Genomic DNA, 26,714 nt, shown 5'->3' with positions numbered 1-26,714 from the left:
TGAGGTTGTGGTGGTCTTACAGCCTGCAGTTCTAAGTAGAACTCCTGCTCACCTTTACTCCGCCAAGCATAATTATTTCCTAATTAATAACTGTTAAGCGTATAATGAGTAAATTCCGGGAGAAACCTGCGAATTTGCTGAGCAGTGCCAGGATTTTGCAGCAACAGTTGTTTCCAACGGCAGAAATATTTCTCCTTGGTCACACACCTTAGATTTATTTTTACATATATGCACAGATAAATATTTCTTACGCTGGGACGGAACAGAGGCAGAAACAGACTGAACATGAGTACAAGAGACTTTACTCAGCTGCCAGGAGAGGGCATCACCCACCCACACTGCAGTCCCTAAACCTGAGCTACTTAAACTGTTGTAAAATAGAATTAAGGGGGAAAGTGCAAACATGAGAAGATGGCAGGACACCACACTTAAACATCATTTTCTTTATCTTTAAGGAGATAAAGAAACTCCCTCAAAAAATGTAAACTGTTGGGTATGATGACCACTTTGAGACTTTTTTCCAGATAAATTGCTGATCACACAATACTGCAAGGTATGACAGTTTGAATAAAAACAAGAGCAGCAATGTCCTACCTAAACACTCCGACTCTCTGCACTGCTCCCACCTAACCACAGCAATTCTGAAGTTGCTCACACCAGGCTGACCAGAGGAGAGTGCAAAACAGAGGACCAGCAACTCTGCTTTCACAGAATATCTTAAGTTGAAAGAGATCCACAAGGATCATCAAGGCTTTACACACTGGAGAGCTCTGGCACCTCTCTGCATACAGAAGAGGGTCTGAGCCCTCTCCCAGCTGTGCCAAGCAGCACTGCTGGGTTAGCTGTAGGGTTTGCTGTTCCCAAAATGTGAATGACGATTAACCGGCCTTCAGCTCACGCACAGTGTGACTCACAGGACACACGGGCTACAGAGGTGTTCCTAAATTCAGATTATTCAGAGCACATTGATACACCACCCCAGCACAGCAGCTCTAGCCAGCCCCAGGGCAGGGGGAGAGGAGGGAAGTCACACACTCCCAGCCCACAAGTTATCTCTGAGGTTTTCTCACACTGAAGAGATGAGCAGAGCTGACAACCTCCTGCTTTCAAAGGCACGCTAAGAAAGCCCAGTGGTTGTAGGTCAAGCCCCAGCATCACACAAAGATGTCACGTAACCAGAGTGACAGCAGAGGCCTATAAAGATGGGCACCAGCAATGTGCTTTTTTTTTTTTAAGGAGCCACCACTGCAGCATGGCAGTGACTGATGAATAATCATTAAGTCACTGTTTTCTCCCCTCCTGCTGCCTGTGCAATAAAAAGCAGCAGTTTTACTGAAGGAAGCATCACCTCACATACTCAGTTTACTGAATGAGAGGTCATTTGCCACAAAGCAACAGAGACTCATCAAAAGGGATTTTTCTTCCCCCTTATGTTGTTTCACTATGCTGTCCAATGCTTCACTAAGATAAGCATTTGCTTTCTTACACAACAAAACACAGCCTAGAGCAAAGTATGCTCTGTCTTCTCTAGAAATACTACTCTGCTGGAATTGCTCATTTCTAGTATCTTTTTCATAGCAGCAGTTGGATGTGTCCTGGCTTGTGCAACCTGCTAGTAAAATCTGATGAACTGCTACACTGTTAGGAAATACAGGCTTCCGTATAACCAGTAAAGATCTTAATCTAAGTACTCGTTCACTCCTTCCAAAAACTGGTAGGAAAAACAAGCATACACTCCACCAAAAGTTACTGTACTGTGAAGCCATGAAAAACCAGCATGGCAAAAGTTAACTGAGATACCAGATAACAGAAATCCCAATGAGCAGCCCATGTGAGAACGTTTCTAAATCAGACAGGTCTCTCCAGGTGCGAACCTTCCCAGGCCTTTAGGCTGTGCAACTTTATTTTGTTTAAAACAGAATGAATAAACCCCATGGCTTCACCTCAAAAGAAGCTGCTCAGACATTCTGAAAGACAAAAGTATCAGAGCTGTTTCCACATGCAGAAAAAAAAAAAAAAATTGAAATCAAAATTGGACGTATGGAAGAGATCTCTGACAGGTTCAGATCGAAAGTCCAGAAACAGCTGCTGCTGCTGCAGGGTCCTACAACCTGCACAGAGCCTCTCCCAGGACAGCTGTTCCCTCCACAGAAAGTGACTGGCTGCTTATAAGCATTTTCACTCCCTCTTTCAGTATCCTGAAGAAAAGCCAGGCTAACAGCAAGCATTTTCACACAGTTTTTCCAGGAATTCCCCAAATATTTTACAGTTTATTTGATACGTCATCTGCAGGTGGGTTTTGGGTTTTTAGCATGCTGCCATTATTCAGTCACATCCCAGATTAGAGAGGATTGTTGGCTTACAGCCCTGCTCCTGTGGTTTCCCTTTTATTAACATCTTTGCAGATAACCCCAAAAGCACTCCTATGAGCAGCTCCATCATTTAATAAAGCTCCAAATAGTCTTTTGGTTTTTTTTTTTTTAAGCTCAGATATAATTTCTTGCAGTTCCTGAATAGGTACAGGTGCTAAGGGCAGCCAAGAAGGAGCTTTGCAGCTGCACAATCAGGCAGGAGGAGCAGCAAGCAGAGGGCCGCTCCCTCCCCTGTGTATCCAAGGTGGATAAACCCAATCTCTGAGTGCTCTGACCTGGAGAAGAGATACAGGTCCATGACTTGTTGCACTGCAGATAAGCAGCCAGCTTGCTGCCAAGCTGAGATCAGTGAAACGAGAGCTGTGTGAATTCTAAAGGAAGCCAGAGGAAAGGTGGGGCTCACCACAGCGATCCCTGATAACCAGGTTCCGGCCTTCCTTCAGGTGGATGGTCAGCAGGTAGGCAAAGGGGCTGGGCAGGTCACTCAGGCAGTCGTTTGCCTCCTCCAGAGCCTAAAGAGAACAAAGGAATCACTCACACACCTCCGGAAGCAGATCATAAATGAGCCAGGTGTGCTCCCAGTGCTGCAGAGACAAAATCTTGCTCTTTCCTTAGGGCAATCTTTTACAGGAAGGAAAAAGAAAAAGGAAAGAGGGAAAAGAAAAAAATATTTCTTTCCCAGGCTTTACTTCACCATGCAAGTAGTTAAGTATCAGCATCAAGTACGTTCAACAAAGCAAGGGCTATGCCTGAAAGTGAGTGGTGATAAAACCACCACAAATGCACAGGTTTCCCAAATCCTATCAGCTCGTCAGCAGATTTTTTTTTTTCCAGCTGTTTCTTGTGCATTCATAGCATCTCTCAAGTTGGAAGAGATCCCTAAAGATCATCGAGCCCTTTGCACCCATGGGATAACCTCACAAGGAAGAACACATTTCACACGGATAAGAGATGAGAGGACAGCATTTCTTCATGCAGTTCCAAAGGAGAGAAGCCCAGTGCAGGCAGTGCTTGTTGTGAGGTTTAGCAGATGCAAACTCGAGAGCATTTTTGCTCATCAGAGGTGCTCTTACACACCTCAGCATCATCCTCCAGCTGGAACACACACTGAACAGCTCTGGACAGCACTTGAGAGGTTATCAGAGGGCAAAGGTAGAGAAGTTCATCCACAAGGCAAACATGAGAATAACATGTCAGAACTGCCAATGCCTTTTCACACTGCCCTAAAACTGATTTTGGTGTCTGTCAAAGCCTACAGCTGTGTTAGTTGCTGAATTTACTTTAATCCAGTTTGTTCCTACACTGCTATTTGAGTATTTATGTTGATGGTTTCATCAGTTACCAGTACAATATAGATATTATAGAGTACCTCAAAAAAATGGAGAATGTTTGGGTCTATTCAGAACATTAGCAACCACTTTTAACTACTAAAACCCCAAACAACAAAAACACAAAACCATCACTAAACAAACAAATCCTCCACAAACCGGGAAAAAAAAACCCACAAAAAACCAAAACACCACTGGGCAAATCTCTAGATGGCTTCTTCACCTGCTGAGATTTGAAATTTGAAAGAAGCAAAGAACCTAAGGCTAAAATAAATTGTGCTGCTGATCAAGTCTCAAAATGACAGGACTTACCATTTGATCATCAAAATTTTGAGAGGACAGGGAAGAGTCAAAATCCATTTCTCCACCTGGGTACTATAAAACAAAAGATACAATGAATTAGACAACAACACAGGAAAGAAAATGCTCCTAGTATCAGTCAAGAAATTACTCATACATATGTGTAATGAGTGAAATGCTCTTACTTATGCATATAGATAATTTAAATATGTATTTCTTTTTCCTGTTTTACAGTAACTAAACTTAGTCTCTTGAGTTTAATCCAGGAAAATAAGTGCCTGCTTTCAGCTAAGAATAAATTTCTTCTTCTCCTCCCCAGCACTGCGTGCTGAAGGCTCTTATCACAAACTCTCCTGATGTCTGAAGGTTGTTGTGTCTGGCAGCTGGCTGCTCACACTTGACCACAACTTCTCCCTTCACCATCCAAAAAGCAAGATTCACTTAAAGGTTTTTTAAATAGTGTTTTTACTTGGATTGGTGTTTAGGGGTTTGGGGTCTTTTTTGTTTGTGTGGGGTTTTTTGTCTGGTTTGAGGTTAAAAAAAAAAAAAAAGTGCTCAGGGGAAAAGTTAAAAAGAAATGGTCAAAGGGAAAGGTGTCCTGGTTTTGGATAGAGTTAATTTTCTTCCTAGTAGCTGGTACAGTGTTCTGTTTTGGATTTAGGGTGAGAACAATGTTGATAACACACTGATTTTTTTAGTTGTTGCTGGACAGGGACTGTCCCACAGCTCAGAACCGGCTGGGTATCAGTCAGCAGATTATAAACAATTGCACTGTGCATCACTTGTTTTGAATATTTTAACTGTTGTATCATTTTTATTTAAATATTCATTCTTTTAAAATACTATATAAAATACATAATTAATATAATTATTTTTAGAATATTGTGTTTTAATATATTTATATTAGAATATATAAAATATTATTTAAATTATTACCTCTTCCTTTTCTCAATGCACAAATTTTACCTTTTACCCCTGATTCTCTCCTGCATACGACAGCTCCCACTGAGCAGGGAGTCAGAGAGAAGCTGTGTCATATTTAGCTGCCTGTTGGGTTTAACCATGACAAAAGAGAAAAAAAAAATACAAGGAACATATACTTCCCCCACCTTTCTGCAGTAACTGGAACATACAAAGGATTTTTATCTAGTGCCATAGGAGAGGAAGTCAAACATTTCTTCCTAAATACTGACTCATCCAAAAACTTGAGGCTACAATGCCCAGCATCGAGTTTGTCTGAAGGGATTCATCAGCCAAGACACCTCTGATGATCTTTTGGCTGCTGCAACAGCCCACGATCACCATTTAAGCAGAGGAGGACCTACGTGCCTGGGCAGCTCTTCTGGTCTAAGGCAGGGCAATCACAGCCCATTCAAACACCAAGACTTATGCTGAGGATAAATCTCGGTCTGCAGAAATGCACACAAGGTGGAATTCGATCCTCATGTGAAAGCGTTTTCGTGTGCAGTGTGGTAACATCCACACCTCTCAGATGAGAGCAGCATTGTGTGGAGCACTACAGAAACATTAAAAGTGAACCAGCTCCTGCACCACAGTACATAAATCTTAGCTGTATTGACATGCTGAAATAAACATAAATATCCTTTGTGTAATTCTTTCCTCATCCTCTGACAAATACACACATTACATATCAGGAAGTACAGTAATCCAGCATTGCAAGTAAAATTTCCCCTGCATGACAGACAAAATTTAACTTTAAGGTTCCCACAGTAATCATAACTTGGCCACCTTGCAAAAGCACATTAAAAGTGGAAAAATTATCATCATAAAGAGCAGCAGAAGAATTTTCTCACACAACGGAGCTGAGTTACAGCTGCTAGGGGAACCCTAACTTTGAATTTTCTGACTAGTATGCATAAAATCTCACTCGTGTGCATTAAACTTAGTGTTTCTTGGAGTCTCTGGCTTCACAGGAATCTCCTTCAGGCATCATCATTGGCACTGGTAATGGTTTCTTTACAGCTTGTTTTACATGGCACAAACATGGGATCAAAGAACTGCATTGAAATTATAATAATTTTAAAAGTACTGTCTTGGCTAGCTTGATATCATTTACAATAAAAAAATCACCCTCAAAATTATGATTTTGTCTTTATTCTGCTTTTTGTTTACTTACATTGCATCCACAGATACCGAACAATTATAATTTTAACTAGTAAAGTTTGGGTTTTTTTCATTTTAGCTCCACATAATGTAAATTACTATTATTCTAGGTACCTAACTGCAATGAGCTCACTGAATACAGATAAAAGTCCTGGTGAAAATATGGTCCTGAAACCTCGATTTTTATCGCACTATGGTGACACTGCTCAACTTTAAACAAAAGTGGGCAAATCCAGGTGGGTCACAGTCCCAAATGCATCTGCATGAAAACAAATCAAGCAAGACTAGATGTATGAATAGACATAAATTGAAAGTTCTTCTTGACAAGCTTTACCACCTCTGCCTCCTCTTGTTTTCTGCAGAAGAATGATTCAAAATACAAGGGCACTCACTGACTGAATCAGCAAGAGGACAAGGCTTTGGGTTGCCAGGGACTCACTGCAAAGTGTTGGCAAGGGGATAAAGAGGTGTCAGAGCACCTCAGCAACGACACGTGGCCGTGGACAAATGGCAAAAACGAATGGCATTACAGGAGCCCTTTAGAACCTGAGTCCAGCAGGGAGGGATTCAATGCAACTTCTTCACTTGCTTCTTCAGACTTGCCTAGCGGGGTGCAATGGAGAACAGAAATCGACAAATGGAAAAATGATACCTGTGGGCAGAGCCTTCAGTGAAGATGGGCTGTGCTGAGCGCCCACAGCTCTGCACCGAGAGCTCAGACAAACGTGAAAACCACAGGCTCTCACCCGCCAGGCTCGGAGAGGATCTCACGGCACTGGGTGGCCAAAGACACCCAGGAAATGAGTAGGTGGCATGTGACAAGCAATTCAGGGGGAAAAGAGGCTCAACCTACAATTTTGCTTTTTTTAGCTTGTTTTGTTCCAGGGATCTGTCTTCCTTCTGATTTACCTCCCCGGGCAGGGAGTGATGCTCACACAAGAACAATGAGAACTCTCGTCGTGCTCCTCACAGCAACCCCACCCAGCATTCAGAGGCCAACAACCTCTGTAACAAACTGTTCCCATCCAAGGCACACACAGCACAAATCCTGTAGCTGTTCAATTAAGTACAAGCACAGCCGAATATTGAAGCTGTCATAGAATCATAGAATACTGAGGCTTGGGTTGGGAAGGGACCTTAAAGATCGTCCCTGCCACGGACACTTTCCAGTATTGAATCTGGTTTTCACCAGATTCAATATAATTACATTTGCTCACTATTCCTTATTCATTTCTACTTTCCTTTGCTTCACTCTCTCCTATTATTTTTGAGGAAAAAAAATCTTTATAAGTTGCACTGGAGGCAGATTGCAGTAAGGAAGCATATTCAAACAGCAAGATGATTTGCCATACAAGTAAATACTAAATGATTTACACACACTAGCAAATACAGAAATACACATTTAGGGAAAGATATAAGCGCTGCAGAAAATAAGCCAGACTCAGATTGTGCATCTGGATGAAACTTGGCTTGAGGTTAATCTATTTCATCACTTCATTCTCCTAGAACACTCTGTTTGCCCAAAATCAAAGCAGGATTTAGTACTAACTTTGTTGTGCTGTGGTAGATTTTTAGATTAGGGTTTCTGGCATACAACAGCAGGAAAAACAACCTGGAAAAACTTCCAAAATAATGATAGTCCACATATTTACCATATACCGAGTGAGGTGCTACAACTTTTGAGTAACATTTGAGCAGAGAAACAAAGCACTACACTATTTCAGTCGCTTTTCTTAAGTACCCCTCAAAATAATGACCACTCCAGCAGGATGAAACCAATTTATGAACAATATAGCAACGCTAAACCAAGAGATGGTCAGTAACTAACAGTGTGACACTTTGCATCACAACAGACTGGGAGCCAACACCCATTTGGTAGGAATACACAGGCCTTTGAGATGCAAAACAAGCAGTCTGTATCAGAAAGGAGCGTTTTCCCCACATCAGCGCTAACCATCCTTTTGAACGTGCAGTTAAAAAACAATTAACCTGTGAAATCCCCATTCCCAAGGGAGGACTTGAAACAAAAACGCCTGGTTCCTGTTTTTGCATCCTGAAGGACTACATAAGCAGCTCCCACAACTGCAACAAACAGGTAATGAGAAAAAGGCCTCCGAAAGTTCAAAATGTAACCCTCCCAGTGAGAACTCAACAGGAGGAGACACACTTCCACAAAATATAAATAAAACAAATTTTGCCTGATGTGTTTCATGCAGCCACATTCTTCACCTGCTGTCTATACAATGAAGCCATCATGCAACTCCTCAGGATTCCCAATTTGCTCGGGCCAGGCAGGAGTTAGTTTCATGTCAGTATTGGTCTCTGATCCTCCTGTGCACGGGACATTATGTCCAGAAACAAATACTGACCACAGAGGCGGGGGAGAAGGAAAGGGGGACAAGACAGGGAGTGCAGAGAAAACATTTTGGTTTTTCTCCTCCTTAAATCATCACCACAAAAACCCAAAGGACAGTCCTGAGAACGATGCTATGTGTTCTGTTCTCCATCATGTGCTTGTTTTGGTTAATTCCAGGTAGAGGTAGAGTTCACCTTGTTCACATCTTTCACCTATTGCTTTCATCAGAGTCTTGAGTGGATGGCAAATTGATTTTGCTACAAAGCGACCTGGTATTATTAACTGTATGAACTAAAAAGAAAATGTATCAGCACCTCATTTCAGAGCTCTCGAGGACTGCAACAACTTTTGATTTAAGCAAGTAATTCTGACAAATCTGAAAAATCTGAAGTATCATTACAAATAATAGAAGAAAAATAGAAGAATAAAAAATTGGAGCAGAGTTATTTGCAGCCCCAGACTGACAGGAAAGATAGCTGAATTAGTCTTGAAAAGTTTAGGCTTATTTTTATTCCCCACTCGTTCTTGAAGAGAGAGCCCTCTCCTCACAGAATGGTTCGGGTGGGAAAGGATCTTAAAGCTCATCTCATTCCAACCCCCTGCCATGGGCAGGAACACCTCCCCCTACACCAGGTTGCTCAGAGCCCTGTCCAATCTGGCCTGGGTTGGATTCTCCATCCCTTTACAACCCAGAAAATTAAGGAGAAGTACAAGGAGCCCACAGGAGGTGGTCACTGAGCCGATGCTCGAGCACCCACCTCTGTCCCCTCGTCTCTCAGCGCGGCACTCAGGCGGGAGCTCTGCAGCAGGTCAAAGAGGTCCTCGCTGGATTTCCTCTTCCCCTGGGACGCGGGGCTGCTGACAGCCTCACCTCCTCGGGAGGACATCAGGTGAATGCCCACAGCTTGTGTGTCCGGGGGGGTGACTGTCACCTCCGTCTGTGTCCCCTGCTGTGCCGCCCACAGCCAGTCCTCTCCCACTGCCTTCACCGAAGTGTTTCTGCTTTTCAGGGACACCACAGACCTGGAAAAGCTCTTGGAGGAGCAGCTCGACAACACCTGAGTACTCAAGTAAGTCGATTCTTCTTCTTCTTCTTCTTCCATGAGAGTCTCCACCTCCAGCATGTCAGGCACCGACACACTGAGACAGCGGTCCAAGGAGTGGCCCTTCCTCTCCAGCATTTTGCCAGACCTCTTCTTCGTCTTCCTCACACTCAGGTTTCGCAGGAATGGCCGGGTCTTCTGCTTCAGGGATCCCCATACGGATTGTTTATCCAAGTCCATTGCTGCAAGGGGAATCTCAGCAATGCCTCCTGCACAGAACAGCTTCAGCGATTCCCAGGGTGACTAAAAGGAACGTAGGAAGAAGGCAAGTCAATCACAAAAGTGAACAGCCGCTCAAGACTATGATTCATGTTGTCTCATCTTAAAACTTTCAGTCATTTCTCTGAACAGTTAAAACGGAGCATGTCACATTACTAAGTGCTTCCAAATACAATCTGGTGGGTAGGTTTGATTATTTAGGAGGAAAACAGCCAGAGCAAGTATTTATTCCTACACAAAAATGCAATGTCTGCCCACTACTTCATGATTGCTAAGAGGGGACATTATACTTCTTCTGTCAAGTCCTCATTTGTGAAAACTTGATATTTATCCAATTTGAAACTGTTTCTGTACAAACCTTACTGATGGGAGTTAAATCGTGATAATGCAAACACCACGACACACGCTGGCAAAGCTGGCACTGACATTTCTGCTGCCACTTTCCCAGGCCATGTAGGGTTTTGTTGGCTTTTTCCAAGGCTACATGGATTCTTACAGGATGTGTTGTTGGCACATACGGAAAACAGCTCCACAAACTAAGCAGCTGAGGCTGAACACGGCATATTGAACATGAGGACCCCAAAACACTCCCTTACATTAACCCACTGTCAGTGAAAACTGCAGAATTCTTTTTCCTTGTAAAGTAGGCAACTGAGAGAAAAATAATACAAAAATGGATGGGTGGATCACTTTTGAAAACCTACTGGTGGACTCACCTTTGAGTTGATTCATAGTGAGTATTTACATAGCTGGGAGGGTCAGGAATAAAAGAACCAAAACAAAATCACTCACTGTATGTGCATGGTAAGGGAGCAGGGGACACCTCTGTGCACAGGAATATCCTCACAGACAGACTCTTCCGTGGTTAACAGCTGAGCAATCATCCTTATTCTGTGAAAAGAGGTGGTCAAATCATCATCAAAACTCAGTAAGGAAAAAGCTGGTGAAACCTGCAGATTTACCCCTTTACAGTGACACACACAGAGGTTACAGCACATACCCATGTCCTCAGAAATATACACCCATTAACTACATGATGGCTGCTTCCAAAACTCACAGCATATTTACCTTCTAACTATTACACAGTTGACAAAAAAATTACTTCCTGCTGTTTTCCTGATTACTAGGAAAAACGCCAAGACAGGCAACAGAAATACAACTGTTGGATTAATCCACACAGAGAAATTACTGCTTGCTTTCAAAGAAATCTACTCTTGCATTCATTAATTTGAATGAGGCTGTATAATCAGTTACTTAATAACTTATTTAAATCACTTTATGACTAACCTTGCCACACTTGCAGAGTGTTCAGGAATCTACAAAAAAATTCTCTAACTGCATTACTGTGTAACTAAAGCTGCACAATTCTCCCCTCCCCCCTTTATACTGGCAAATAAATAATATCAGCATTGTTATATTCCATACAAAAAATTAATAAGTTTAATGGCATTGCATGCATTCACAAGGCAATAACAGGTGTCGTCCAAATAGGAAGGTGTGTTAGTGTAGATGCATCATTTTAACACAGCCACAATATCAAAGTACTCATGGATAAACTGAAATTGTGTTTTTCCCTCACAGCACCACTAAGAAGCAAAAACAATTTTCTGAACCTCACAGAGGAAGATTTCCCATAGAAAGACCCACCATGCCTTTGTGTTTCTCACTGAACTCAGGCTGGAGCACAAGATTTACAGAGGGAGGGGAAAAGACATAAATGCCAGCCCAATTTGACTGGGGATGGAGGGATGCCCGTGCTGGAGCAGCACCTGATGCCCTGCACAAGCTCACAAGACATGGCTGGATTTGCTCATACCAGCTGAGAGCTTTCACTTAGGCTCTTTCTTCCCTCTTTCCATAAAATCTTGACAAGGCAGCCACAGGCCTCCCTGGTAGCGTTACATCACGTGCCAGCAACAGAAGTTATTAGGCTAAACACATTTGCACAAAACATTATGAAACACACTGTTGGGAGTCATTTAAACAACTCATCATCTGCTAGTGCTCTCTGCATTGCTCGCCTACTTGTACTGAAACCGGCTGGAGCCAAGATGTTGCAAATAAAGGCAGAGCCCAGCTCAGCATCCACTTCCCAAGGCACTTAATGCTTCCTATTCCCTTCCTGTTATTCTCCACCCCTCTCATTTTGAGGACCCACTGCCGTTGTTTTTATTTTGTTTGCTTTGAGGTTTTTGTTACCAAGGAGCAGACTTGTTCCTGTAGCTTTTTCCAGTTGCTTCCCCCAAGTCAAATGTTCTTTTTCCCAGTTGCATACATCGCCTCAGTTGCTGATGAGAAATGCCCATTCAGCAAGGATGGTGAAGGGACCACACTGCATCTCTGAGACCCACTTGCATCTAACCCAGAGTGAGCAAAGTCCTCCCTAAGCCCAACAGAAACACAGTGGAATCAAAAAAATTAATAAATAAAAAAGGAAAAAAACGTGGGGGAAAAGTTTCTGTCAAGACCGCAGGGATGGCTCCACTGAGCTGCCGCCTCACAGCTCCTCCACTGGGGCAACACATCAGTGATATTTGCTGCACAGGGAGCAGCAGGTTGCCTGAACTGAGGCCACAGAAGAAATAAGCCCATCCCTGGTCACTGGACTGCCTGGAGGTTTAGCCATACTCTGCCTCTGAGCCTTTACACCCACATTCCTGCTGCAGCTACAACTTCTCTTATATAAGTACTGTATTTACAAATAAATTAACCACCAAAATGATGGCTGTGATACACAATTAACAACAAATACACAATGTGTTCTCATCTGAGAAAAGGGTAAATACAGTCTGAAGGGCAAATGCACTCTGCCACCAGCCACCTGCTGGCGGTCTTTTTTTCACTCCCTCAGCTCAAGCAGAAGACACAGATCACCACGATGACCAGAAATGTGTTCCCTGGGGAGGTCATTGGAAGATTGGGAATGGGGACCACCCTCCTCCCCAGCGTGGTGCTGGAGCCAGGGGTGCCAGGATTACTGGGGTACCCCCTGCCAGGCTAGCACATATTCACACATACAGCTCTTCTTTCTTCCTACATCAATTTTCTCTGCTTTTCTCTTCCATACTGAACAACATCAATAGAAATATTTTATTTTGAAGAGAGAGAAATTCCCCCTTGCATGTAGAAAGTGTGTTCTTGGTACCAACATGATGTTCATGTAGTCCTTATCCTCCACAGGCCAGAAGTTTTCCCTCTTCCTTCCCCAGCCTCAGAAGTTCATGGCCAACTGTATCGCCAAATATTCCCTAAGCAACCACGGGGGAAAAACATACTTTGCCAAATTCTTGGTCTAAGCTTGGCCTCCTTATTCTTCCCCTTTCAGTGGCACATTGTAGCAAAAATCTGCAAACAGAAACCATTCAGAGACACACTTCCTGTTATCAATTTAACTCTGTTGTTTTTGATTTAATTGAATGGCTCCTTGTTCTTAGGTAACAAGAAAAAAATAATGTTTTCAGTCTATCTCCTTGAGCCTTCTCTTTAATACACTGCCAAATCTCAAATGCTCAGAAGAATCCATGTACTTTACTCTCTTCCTTCAGAGAGACTGCTTTTGATTGCACCTGTCATTTTTATTATATCCTTTTATTTTGCCATCTCCTCCTCTTTTGGGGGCAATAGGGACAAGAAAGAAAGGATTAATGACAGAAAAGTTGGCCACAGCTCACTGTGATTGAACAAATATTTCTAGCATTTTATCCTCCCTTAAGTATCTTCTAATTACGGTCCTTGAACTTTTTTAATATTTTTTTTTAATGTGCTTTGGTTTCTTTCAGTAAAACACTATGTACTCCCTTAAATTCATATAATATTTAGAGCTAAATGATTGTTTTAGATGTTTGAACAGGTGCCTCTAAGAGATATTTCAAATGCCATTGAAAGCTTAGAGAAATCATCCTGCAATTCCACTTCACTTACTATCTTGACAGGAAGCCAGCAAAGCCACAAGTGAGAAACACTGCAAGACACTCTGCAAACATTATAGAAGTGTCCAATATAACCAAACAAATAAACTGAACAAACCCAAATTGATTTACACACTGGAAATTATGGAATAAATTGTCTTTCTTCACTATGGAACCATTCCCTGCACACCCAGAAGTGCACAGTGCTCACTGAAGCACCCTGAGACACTCCCTGTTAATACTTTTAAAGTATCATCCTCAAAGTCAGCCAAGATGACAAAAACACAGCTGAGCACCATGCCACCACTATTACAGTGCCCATAAATCTATTAATCCTTGTACTCATTTGTTTATCCAATGAAGGTGAAAACTTTGGGTCACTGTGCGTGCCAGCCACCTCTGAGGTAGAATTCAGTGTGTTTTCAGCCACAACTAAATGCTAATAAACACCTAAATCCACCACAGCTGAAATTACTAACACATGCATTAGAGGCTGTTAGGAAGATGCTCCTCACTTGAATGCATATTAACACGGTTCAAATTGGAAGGAACCAATGGAACTCCCTCAGTGTAAAACCTGTATAGATTCTTGCTGTTCTGGAATAGAATATTCACGCCAATCTCTGACTGTCTAGCACATTCACTGACTTAAAACCTAATGCATGAGACATTGTACACATTACAAGAAAAGATAATTACTTTTCTGTTATGCAACACAGTATTTGGCTAAGAGAAGTTCTAATATGAGTACAACCCCTTTAGGTTTATAATTTTTGATATTGCTGCATTGAGAGACAAGGCTGACAAGAAGGTGATAAGGGAGCAGGGGAATAAGGGACTGAGGACTTTCTTTCATATTTTTCTTTTATCTTTTTGCTAGAAATTGAGTCTTCTGGTTCTAGGAGCCATAAATTAAACCAGTCCTCCCTGGGAGAGAAAGCAAGATATCAGGGAAATAGCTCTCTGCTGGTGGGACAACCACTGTAGGTGGGTGGTTATAACAGAACATACCAAGTAGCCCAGGTTTTTAATATCATTATAGCTCAAACAGCCAAATACAAACCATTACTGGGAATGGAATGACTTTTTCTAAAGAAACCAACACTTCCTTCTTTGCAATGGCTTATTTCAGTACCTTATCTGGAAATGCTTTATGCTAAGCACCAACAGCCACAGAGATAAGCAAATATCATCCAAATAAAGTAACCCTTTGTTCAGCATTACCAGTTTGCCCTGGAGATTTACAAACCCAGCACCAGTTATTAAAAGAAGAGGGAATACCTTACCAGGGGCAGGATGTTCCTTGGACCATCAACACCTTCAAGCAAGCATTGTGCTTCCTTTGCAGAAAAAAACAAGTCCAAAGTGAAAGGCTGAGGTGGGTGGGCCTGAGACCATTCCTCCCTGGGTATGATCCCAGAAGGCAGCAAGAGACACTGAATTCCATACAGCTCAATATGGAGAAACTAAGACAGCCTTTTCTCCCTGCAGCATATGGCAAATACCTGGACTTAAATTTGATAAGGCACCAGAAAAAAAAGTCTAATCTCAATCTGATTCTGAACAGGCTAATTACCCTGGGGAAATCAGTGTAAGAATTATTTTTAGCACTAACAAGCATCACAGGGAGTGCACTGATGCAGAGCAGGTAAAGTCTTCACTGCACAGGTGATTTGCTGCTAAAGCAGGGTCATGGCTTGGCCAGCTTCCAAATCTTCCCACTGAGTTTAAGCTTCCCTGTGGGGCTTCAAATGATGTCAGCCTGTGGATACAGATCCTGCTCTTCTGTTGTAACAGATTCATTTGCAAAGTGTAGTGGATGCTAAACTCAAATGTATAAAATAAAATAGAAACTTGACCTGTTGCTGTCAGCCAAATTAGTACAAGTGCTTCATAAGACACAGTTTTATATGCTACAATGGAAACAAGATAACCAAAAGAAACCAGCTTTAGTTCCTTGATGTGGGGTGAACGAAATCTATGGCCCCTGCAGAAGAGCACAAGTAACATCCAGGGTGAGCACCAAGCTTAAAGAAAAGCCTGCTTGTTACATGCAGATAATAAAGGCATCTAAAGTAAGACTTTCCAAACTTTAAGTTTGGAGTTTGTTGTTTTGGGTTGGGTTGTGTTTTTTTCTCAGATCCCTGGGTCCTCTGGGCTTCTAGATCCTGTGCTTGGCTTTTTGATTTTTAACTGGCTCAAAGGGGATGAGTTCCATCTTTCACAAACACATGAAACAAGCACACATCTTCCTCCACTTAGCACACAAGAGAGGAACAGGGACACTTTAACTCCTTAGAGGCTCTTCTGCACAATCTGGAGGGCTTTTTTCTCAACATTTATAAGCAGACAGTAACTATGAGAAGTAAGAGCGACCAGCTGCTACAAGTATCTTAAAATAGCATCTGATAGTGAAAGTTACTGAGAAAATACCCTGCACCTGCCTCCAGCTTATGAAAGTACTGGTTTCATTTTGCTTCTGTCTTTTCTAAAACAGAAGAAAAATGATGAGTATGTATAGAGGAAATGAGGGAGGAAGTGTTTGAGTGTATTTTTACAAACATATTTCACAAGTTCCTGCCACTCCTTCAGCTTTCTTCAAAATATAGTGGCTTGCAATTGTACCTGTGCAAGCCAGAAGGCCCTTTCAACCTTTTCAGTCTAGTTCATGGGATTGTACCAGAATGGGACAATCAAATATGATCTTTAGAGTGCAAACAACACCTGCTGAGCATCAGAACTCTCCAGGGACGCCTATGCACAAAGATCTGCTTCCTGCAGTGACGATTGCACCTCAAACCAGATTCCCAGAAAGATCCTGGAGGGACAGATCCTGCTCTTGGAAGGCACTGTGCTGTGTGCTGCACCAGCAATTGGGATATCACCATTGACTGTATCTGGTTTATAATTTGCCTCATTGTTCCCAATCACATCAGAAGATCCCTGGGAATGGTACCCTGGAGCAGGGTACCTCGAGGAGCAGGGGGAGAGGGAAAGCTGATGAGCAGCAAGAGGAAGGAGAGGTGTAGGTACAAGAAGAGTAAGAATGAGGTAAAAAGAGCTCTAAAATCACTGAGGTTTATCAGGGTTCACATGAGGGACAACACAAAACCAGGACAGAGACAGGTACACACATTGAAGGAGCTGGTCCTCATCAGAGGAACTCTGTTGGAAATTCAGCCCTGCAGCCTCCTTCCTCTCACTCTCTCCTTCAAGCCCCTGCTCACCTCCTGCACAACAAAAGGTTTATTTTTATAACAAGAGGTGTACAGAAATAGATCCTCCCTTTCCACAGCTCTCAGAGAAAACAAACCTAGGAAGGAAATCAGAGACTCATTTCCACTGGAGGCCAAATCAATCCATGCCTTTTACTAGCAGTTAAATCATATATTTCAATAAAAGAAGCTTGTGACTATATGCAAATTACTTGTCCATATGCCAGCATTGCTCCCTAAATAACTACTATTACTGTCATACTTCTTATCAAAATTCAGTGACTATAGAAGAAAGATCTATTAAAAGCTCTGTGTGATTCTTTATTTAACAATTTACCAAAATATCCCAAACAGAACACTTTTGATTCATAAAAATGGCCTGATGACAACTTGAGCAGGACAAAAACCTGCTGGTTTGCCTTTTTCTTCCTCCTTACTACAGCATGTTCCTCTTCCCAACAGCAATATGGCAGAAGCCAGGCTCAGAGCTCACCATAAGAGCTGGGCACATGGGAGAGTTGAGATTAATTTGAATCTGTATTGACCTTCATGATTAAATGTCCTCTCACATTTAACATCTCCACATAGCTTGGGTGGATCTGTAGGTAAAGTGAACCAGTGTTTCTGCAGTCTTTTAATTCCCAAAGGCAGGAGGCTGAAGAAAAGAAGAGAGAAAAGAAGTTGGCGTGTTGCAGCCCAGCACTGAATGAGGGAATTGCACCAGTAATAGCCCTGCTTTTCTGCAAGAGCCACAAGTCTCCCTGTAGAAAATAACAGCACTTAAATATCTGGAGCTGTGTGACAGAGAAAGCCCTGAGGAATCTCTTGGCAAAGTCAAGTGTTTGAGGGTCTCACCCTGGACAATAATTCAGTACTTTAAATATGAAGAAGCCAAAGCATACAACTAAAGCCAGTCACATGGCTCCCCTGAAGTCATGACAGCAAAGTGTTCAGCACACAAACAGCAGCACCAACTCAAAGACTCCTTTAACTCCTTTAAACTTCCTTTTTCTTCCAACTGTAAAGACGGAACATACGCCAGCACACATCTCTAAATGCCAGTCATTTTTCACAGGAAGGAGCCAGCTTTGAGGTTTCTCTTTCCATTCACCATCTGAGTTTTCAGCCTCCTGGCACTAGAAATCTGCACCTTGTCTCCAGGTTCTGTTACAGCACTATTTTCCCAGTGAGAAGATCAGGTGAAGTTGGTAAATTTAACTCATGTGCATTGGCAATTACACTTTGGCACTTCCAAAGCCGTACCACTGGGGGTTTGGTTTGCTAAAGCTGAAATCCCTAAATACCGGCACCATCATCATCAAGAAAACCACAAACTATGATTCCAGTAGCTATTTTAAGCTTGAATAAAAGGGTCGAAAATTAAAATATAGGAATGTTATGCTGGGGTGAATAATAAGTGACGTGCTCAGGATTTTACCTGCAGAAATTCAGAGAACCTCAACTATAGCGAAGCCTGGTTTGTTAATTCTGGTTCCTGGAAATGATCCAATCAGAAAAGCTCCACAAAACAGGAATACTGGTGCTGCTGAGCTAGGATGACACCTGATGAAACAACTTAAAATTCACTTTCAATTTTTCTATGATTCTACACGACAAACCTGCTCAGTGAAAACCTGCAGGCACATTATGCAGTCCTTAAAAAACTATTTGCCCCTGACTCATCTGGGGCAAATTAGCCATAGGCAGGGTGAGGTAGATCGCTAAACTTTAAATACCTTCCCTTAAGCATATTTACAGCTCTTGCTCACGCTGCCCAACCACACTGGCTGCTCCTTTGTACACTGCTACCACAGTGGGTTTTTGGTTTTTTTTGTTTTAATCCTCCTTTCATGCATACATAGCTCCAGGCAGGATAGTTTAGAACAGATCAAGCTGACCACTTGTCATTATCGTGCCCCATTCACATATTCTCAAAGTAAATGCTAAGTGCATAAATTATGACTACTTAGCCCTTAATTAACCAACAAAACACTGAGTTTATTAATCATGGATGTTTAGTTCTGGTGAATACTGACTAAAAGGTATTTTAATTCAGCTGCCCTAATTATACAATTTCCTGGTTTGGCCCATGGATTAAAATCAAATAAAGCTCAAAACCAGAACTTTTCAACAGGTGTCAATAAACCCTTTAAAGATGTAGTAATGTTTTTTTAATGGATTTAAGAGTATTCACATGCCAGTTCCCCTGTCTAGCAGATATGGACAGGAGTCACCAATCTGGCAAGTGTCTTGGAATACAAATTGCTCAGAGTCAGCTAAACAGATCTGGAGGTTTTCTGGTTTAAACAATTTTTGCACCCAAGTAGGTGAATGCTGTGTCTTCTTCAGTTTTCATTTGCTTCCTATCAAAGGCCAGACAGATTTTTTGCTAAATGCTACTATGAAGCATTGAATGTGAGGAACCAGAAGCCTTCCTGAACTGAACACAAACGCTTGTAATGAGATTTGTATCTAATAGTTTTACAGAGTTGAACAATATTCAGCCATTTATATAATAAAATAAATTAAAATCACACCCCAACCACAAAGGCACCATTCCCACTATCTGAATTTGGGTAGGGAGCATTTATTCTAAAATAATTACAAGCAATTCCAAATAGAAGGACTTCTCCTAAATCCACTAGAATATATAACCAGAATTAGATGTTTGCATTGAAAAAGAAAAACAAGACAAAACAAAACTCTCCAGTTAATTGTTTCCAAGTCGAAGAAACTGGGAACAAAGCCTGCTATTGAATGAGCATTAATGATCTGCCATTCAGTTCTGCAGATGTTTCCCATGAGGGAAGACAGCAAAAAAACATTCCTCTTGAAACCCAGGGAAGCAGCGACAAGGGGATGAGTTATGTTCATTCATTTGGATATTTTTATTTGAAATTGTCAAAACCATTAGATTCAATAAGATTTTACTTCAAGGGGAACCTGCATCCAATAAAATTTCAAAGAACTGAGCTCTGTAATCCCTCCTCACTTAAACCCAAATGAGTCAGACTTTAAAAAAAAAAAAGAACTTTCATAACCATGACAAAGTGAGCTGAGAGAGAGACTGCCCCATCCTTGCTAACAGCTCCTGATCATCACCACCTCCACATCAATGGCAACACAGACAAATGACTGCTCAAATAAATTAGCATGGCCCCCTCATTTCCATTCACCCCCATTAAAAGATTATCAGACAATATAGATTATATACCCTGTCCTGGCTAGAAACTTACTTCTAGAGCAGGGTTTATCTATCTGGGAGGAGAGAATGAAAGTGCACACTCATAAATCTTGAAAAGACAACAGAGCTGCTTCTGTGTCTTAATTTATGGCGTTACGCAAAAGCAGAAATTTGTTTCTAAATTAGCTCTGATCTCTGATCTTAGGGCAGCAAAGCTATACAATTCCAAGAACTCCCAAAACAATGAAATTGCCCCAAACCTAAGGTTTCCAGTAAAGCAAAATTTACTCCACAGACTACATCTATAGTTCTTAGGAGTGGGCAACAGGAAGAATTGTCAAGGGTACAAGTACTTCCCAGAAAGGAAGGATATGAATAAGATCAGCCTTTATTTTTCCCCATCCCAAAAGGCCAACAAAACCAAACAAAGTTCTCAAAACCTACGTTAGTATTTAGCTTGTATTTTAGCAAGTTGTTTTTGTGGGAAAGTGAAAACAAGCCAGTCAAGGAGCATCTGTGTAAATACACATGAAACAGGCACCCACCACGGCAGGAGGAAAAGTCACCCCCTGGGTCACTGTGCTCTGGCTCTCACCATGCACTGACCAAAACACCAGGAGCAAGCAAGCAAATTAATTCGTTTGAACTAAAGACCACCAGAAATTGCTACCAAGAGGCTCTCCTTTAAGGCCAAGGGTGGTCACAGAGTCCATCCAACCTCCCCACAGGAGGGCCTCTCTGGTGGCAGGGGAGGTTGGACACCTACATGATCAAACTGGAAGTCCCAGCTTCAATTCCAAAGGCAGTCTTGAAAACTCCCAGCACCGGGGTCTGTTTTCCTCAGACAAGCAGCAGCTGAAGTCAATAGGAAAGCACAGACACACAATGTGTCCCCATCAGGGTTTGACAGGAGACTGTAAAAGAATCAGAAGCAAGGGTTAAAAAAAATGCCTAAAGGTCAGCAGGCTGCTTATGTGAAGAAAACAACAAGAAGAGTCTTCTCAGAAAAGCAGTGTGCATTTAAGAAAACAGAAATGAAAACTGAAATTATAACATGCTCCAGATTTTCCCACAACCATCCAATTATTTTACAATGGAGCTTTGCAGCAGTAGTGTAGCCTTGCAAAAGGTCAACTCCATCTGTGTTCTTTACAGATTATGTTTATGAATAGTCAGTTAATCAAAACTTAAGGAACTTACTTCAGGTTTTTTCCCCAAGTGTGAAAATTGAAGTTGCATCTAATGTTCACCTGCTTGAAAATATTCCAGACAAAACAGCAGTGATCCCAGGAAAACCCATCCAAATTTCCATCACACACAGAACGCAAGGGGATCACATCACTCCAAATATCCACTTAGCCCAATAAGCTGCCTCTAACTCTGACCAAAAACAGATGCTCAGGGAAAGACTGTAAGGTCAGGAAATCATGCCGTGATTCTGCCTGCAAAATAATCTCCTGGTTTCCAGGAATCTCTGATTTAGGAGCTGCTTTAGCTAGAAATTGTATCTGCATCTTTGTGATTAACAGCCCTGGTGTACTTTTTCTCTATTAATTCGCCAAACAACTTTTAAAGTTCGTTTATATCTTCAACAACAGGAAGACATTGGAGTAATGAGTTCCACTGATAAATTATGCTTGTGTGAAGCAGAAGCATAATTTAGCTATGGAAGAATTTTTTTTTTTTATTGAAGAGGACCTTAGGAAAAAAAAAATCTTTGAATCTTGCTCATTTATTCTCACCTCTTTAACATCTTGAGTTATGTGAAATTATAAATAATTGTTCTCTGTTTACTCCACATCACTCAGATTGTTCCCACTTCTGCATTCTCCTCTCTAATGATCTCTCTTAATTGAAAGAAAGGTTCATTCAAGGAACCTGGTTAATGTTACACCATCCAAACATCTGAACTGGCACACACCACAGGCTTTTTTTTCCCCTAAGATAATTGATTTGTCTGAATATATAATGTAGTGCAAAACAACCTAAGTTCAAAACCATCTAGGAGTGTTTCAAGAAAAGGTAATTAACATCTTATTTTCTACAGTCTTTACAAATATTTTACCAAGTGATTTCTAAGTTGAAAGAATAGTTTAAAGGGTTTGAAAATTACCTCTGGCTGTGTAGCTTTTTAAAGGACTGAAGTTTTTGATTAAGAAAAATTTGTAATTCCTAAATATTTAAAAAAAAATTATAGCAAGACCCTCCTTTATATCACTCCAGAGGAGCTTTTTGATGAGTTAGTGTAAATACAATTATACTCCTGCAAGTGTTTACCCTGGCACAGTGAGGCACGTGGCCACAGGGGTGCCAAAAGTCAAGTTTGCCTTAGGAGGTGACACACTCAGGGCAGGACAGACAGACTGCACATCCACAGTGCCTTGCAGCTCACAAGATACCCAACATCCAGGGAAGATTGAGAACATCTAACAGAAACAGTCTCCATCAATGAGGATTCCTTACTACTGATCCCTAAATTGGACCAAATACATCTGCCCACGCAGTAGTCAACCCAGTCTGTCGCTATGCTGGTAAACCTGTAGCTACACCCAAGCTAATTTCTCCAAGGCAGAAATTGCCAGTGATATAAAAAGGTGATCAATCATTCAATCTAACGTGGGACACTTGGCCCAGTTTCTCTTATCATTCTTGGTCTTCATTAGAACCCTCACACACAAGATGATGGGGACTAAATCCTTACGTGGATCACAGTGGAATACACAAAGAAAGCCTTGATACTGAGACACATAAATTGCCTGAATATGAATATTCCATCTGGTTCTATGACTTCATTTTACAGCACCAACAGCTTAGGCAACAGAGGTGCACTCAGGATCAGCTGTTATGCTGACATGCAATTTAAAATCAGAGTTCAAGGCACTCATGGTTCCAACATCCTCACAATCCTGCAACAACCAGTTAAGCCTTAAGAAACAGGTCCCTTGGACCGAGGGAACATTTAACTGCTTAAGTTAAATAGGAATAGATTGAAGAAAAATGTTCTTTTTCTTATAAATAATCTTCTATGCAAGCATGTTATCTAATAAGTACAACTGGAAGTAAAATGGGAATGTGGGAAGAGTGCCAATGTAAATCCTCCAAATTTGAGGAAATTGGGAGCAATTTTCCACTCAAGGGTGGAAACAACACAGAGGAAATGCAGAGCATACTTAGCATGCTTTGCTCTCCTCTGCTGAGGTAAAGCTTCCCTCTCCCCCATGCCCAGGCAGAGGGACCCCAGCCAAATGGAGGTGGTGAGACCCCCCCACTCTCTGCAGTTTGGGAGACTGGAATTGAAACCCCTATATTAAAATTAGTTCATGGTATAGGTGATGGTGAACAAACAGATAAAACTCAAAATTCTCACAACAAAGTGACAGCACAGGTGCCCACATCCTGCCTGAATTTGTCAGCCACTGGTGGGGGCCTCATGGCAGCCTTCAGCTATCCATGAGAAATTAAACATGAGATGGGCAAATCTGCACAGTGTAGACTAAAGGAGCAGAAGAAGACACTCAGTATTGCCTGGAAATGTCAGCGGGAGCAACCAAGAAGCTTCTGGGGTGAGGTTTATCCCCTGTTCCAAGCCCGCTCCAACCACACACACAACAGGACTCCAGCTTCACCACAGACAGTCCCAAATCCCAATGAACTTCAACATCCAAAATGCAATCACTATTCTCCCCAGGAGTATTTTTTTGCCTGAGCAGGTACATTTTTTAACAATCATCTGTTCAAATAAGAGGTGCAGTTAGTCCAAAAGCAGCTGCTTATATCACCAAATGCAAAAGACACTGGGGAAAAAAAGCCTGCAGTGAAATTGAGCCAGTTACGGTTCTAATTACCTTGAATGCCATGATAAGCAACACTTCTAGCACTGTTACAGCCTCATACACTGTCCCGGGAGGGGATGATTACAGGAATCCCTGGGCTGTTTCGACACCCACCTTCCTGTCACTGACAGCGATGCCCCTGCTCATGCCCTTGTTTATAATTGACACCTTAAATCCACACATCTACAAACTATCCTATAGCTTCTTTAATATAATCAAAGTTAAATTTGTCTTAACAGCACAAAATTTACCACTCCTATTTTTTAAAAAGTGCAAAAAATTTTAAGAAATAAAATGAAAATTTCCTATCTGCACTATTCGATTTTTTTCTTTCCACAGGTACAGCAAAGTGAAACTTCACATACTGAATCCATCTTCAGGCTACAGCACATGCAGGTTTATTTGCTTTGTGATAAGCTATTTTATGATGGCATTGAACAGCAGCAAGAAATCAAACAAGTAAGATTATTACCCAAATACACCCATTCATCCTGACAGCTAAATCGACTCACTCAACAGTATCATCTTCTGAGAATTACTGCAAAATACATGACAAATTCTACAGTTTAATCACAGTAAATTAATAGTAAGATATCCAGGTGAGAACTTCTATTTTCTTAATGCCATGTAGCAGCAATTCGGCTTTCAGTGTGCTTTACGCAACTGACTATCATAAAACTACGGGCACCAACTGGATCCTTGCCAGTTGCCATAGTTGTGCTAGGCGAATATCAATGAAAATTCACACTATTTCTCATTACAACCGCATGAACAGCTCTTTTTGAAAAAAAGAACTACGCCTTACACACCGCTTTTCCCTCAAAGTACCCTTAAAGCAACTTCTCTATGTCAATTCACTTGTGTGAATGTTCCACTCTGTTGTTTGTTTTTAGTTTAGGGATTGTTTTTAATTACTATTAAGTGGCTTATTTATTTAGTCAAAGTCAACAGCCGACCAACTGAATTTCAGTCAGCAAGTGCACATGGGGATGCATCGGTTCAGTGAGAGTTGGCTGAGGAAGGAGAGAATTTCTCACGCCAACGGCAACAAAAAGAATTATTCACACAAGGTGTGAGTCCCTGGAGCAGCATCACTAAAGCGACACGCAGCAAAAAGCGAAGTAACCCCGAGCCTCCCACGGCAAAGTTAGTTCTGCGGGGTGCCTGGGGAGGCACGAACAGCGAAACAGCGGGAGCAACTGAGATGGCAGAAAACGGGCGAAACCCGCCAGATCTCAAAAAAAAAAAAAACCAAAAAACCAAAAAACCAAACAAACAACAAAACAAAAACCCCAAACTATACAAGCACCCGGCCCGAACGCGCCGGGCTGCCCTGTCCAGCTCCCCGCGGCGCACAGGGAGGACGGAGCGCGGTCCCTTTACCTGCCGGCCGGCCGGGGCCGCGCCGCGCCCGCAGCCGCCCATCGCCTCCCGCCGCCGGGGACTCGCTCCGCCGCCCGCTCCCGGGCGGGCACGTGTGCCTGTGCCCGCTGTCACCGCCGCCCGTCCCCGTCCCCTCCCGCCTGCCGGGGCGGTGCCGCCGCCGGCGCCTCCCTGCGCGCTCCGCCCGCCCCCGAACCTCCGGGGTTTCCCGCAACCCGCCCCCGCCGGCGTCCGCTCCGCACCGCTTCCCCTGGGCATCCTCCTGGGGCATCCCCTTGGAGCGTCCCTCCTCGGGTCCTATGGCTCGGAGCATCACCATCCCCTCTCGGACCTGCATCCTGCCCGCCCACTCCACACCAAGAGCAAAGCACCGAACTCCCACCGCCCACTCCCACCAAACCCAAAACCCCAGGGACATCGGGAATGGTGGTGGAAGAGGGCAGGGGACTGGCAGCACTGCCCTGGAGAGCCCTGGGTGAGGGTGGAGCTAGGAAGGAAGCTATGGGAATGGCGACAGGCCAAGGGAAATATAATCAACAGCAGCACTGCTGCCACGTAACACTTGTTCTTGGCTGCATCTCCCAACACGTTTTATTGGCAGCATCTCCAGGTGCCTGACGAGGGAGCCAAGGACTGCAGCCGCGTTCCAGGCAAGGAAACTGAGGCAGGATTGGGTAAGGTGACATGCTTACCTGGCATGGCTGCAGCCGAAACATGGTCCTACGCATGTTTCTTCATGAGTTTGCCACAGCGTGGAAAGGCAAACACCTCCCAAAAGCACCTGCAGTGCCAGGTTGTTTCTGGAGCACCCCGGGTCAAACACCTTCCCGGGGAGCTCACCCAGCCACCACTCCCACCTGCAGTGTCCAACTTCCCTTGAGTGTGGTATCACTACAGGAGGTGCAGAGCAACGAGATGGGGAAAGACAAGCTTGGTGATGGAACATATTTACATTCCATGCATATCATTCTGATCAGAAATTACACCTTGTCTACGAGCGTAGCTGACGTAGTGACACCCATCTCTCACCATTGAGTGAAACTTGGTGGTGCAACCACACTGTGCCATTGCAAAACAGAAATTGTCATGGACATATGGTAAGGGTTTGTCACAGTGCAAAGAATTGTTCACTAACAATCAAATAAAAACGATTATTCATACATAAAAGCCATTACTCCAATCCTTTCAACAAGATCTGGAGATGAAGAATTCACACCTATGCACAGTTCCATATGGATCCACAAAATGAGGACCAGGAGCCATCAGTTCAGGACATCAGGGAGATTATTGCTTGAACACGTGAGCAATTTTAGAGGAACAGGAAAAAAAACTGGCAATGCTTTATTTTGCCTCCTGATTTAAAGGTCATGTTTGAATGGCCAGATCCTG

General features: G+C 42.6%; 1 protein-coding gene across 3 annotated transcripts in view; it reads right to left on the bottom strand.

Annotated features, from left to right (window-relative positions):
- Positions 1-26,714, bottom strand: part of MCTP2 (multiple C2 and transmembrane domain containing 2) — a 128,261-nt gene that overhangs the window by 92,680 nt on the left and 8,867 nt on the right. The window contains exons 1-5 of one of the 3 annotated variants that reach the window (XM_039557864.1): positions 25,326-25,367; positions 10,595-10,693; positions 9,239-9,826; positions 4,013-4,075; positions 2,776-2,884 (exon numbers count right to left, since the gene is read on the bottom strand). In XM_039557864.1, coding sequence (XP_039413798.1) covers positions 2,776-2,884; positions 4,013-4,075; positions 9,239-9,763 — 697 coding nt within the window. In that variant the 5' untranslated portion in view covers positions 9,764-9,826; positions 10,595-10,693; positions 25,326-25,367. Of the gene's footprint in view, positions 1-2,775; positions 2,885-4,012; positions 4,076-9,238; positions 9,827-10,594; positions 10,694-20,875; positions 20,950-25,325; positions 25,368-26,714 lie in introns of those variants that run through there. The other 2 variants (XM_010391009.4, XM_019280997.3) reach the window with 2 other exon arrangements.

The sequence above is a fragment of the Corvus cornix genome, chromosome 10 (assembly GCF_000738735.6).
Source record: "Corvus cornix cornix isolate S_Up_H32 chromosome 10, ASM73873v5, whole genome shotgun sequence".
Lineage (NCBI taxonomy): Eukaryota > Metazoa > Chordata > Aves > Passeriformes > Corvidae > Corvus > Corvus cornix.
The sequence above is the reverse complement of the archived record's forward strand: the minus strand, read 5'-3'. Positions and strand labels throughout refer to the sequence as shown.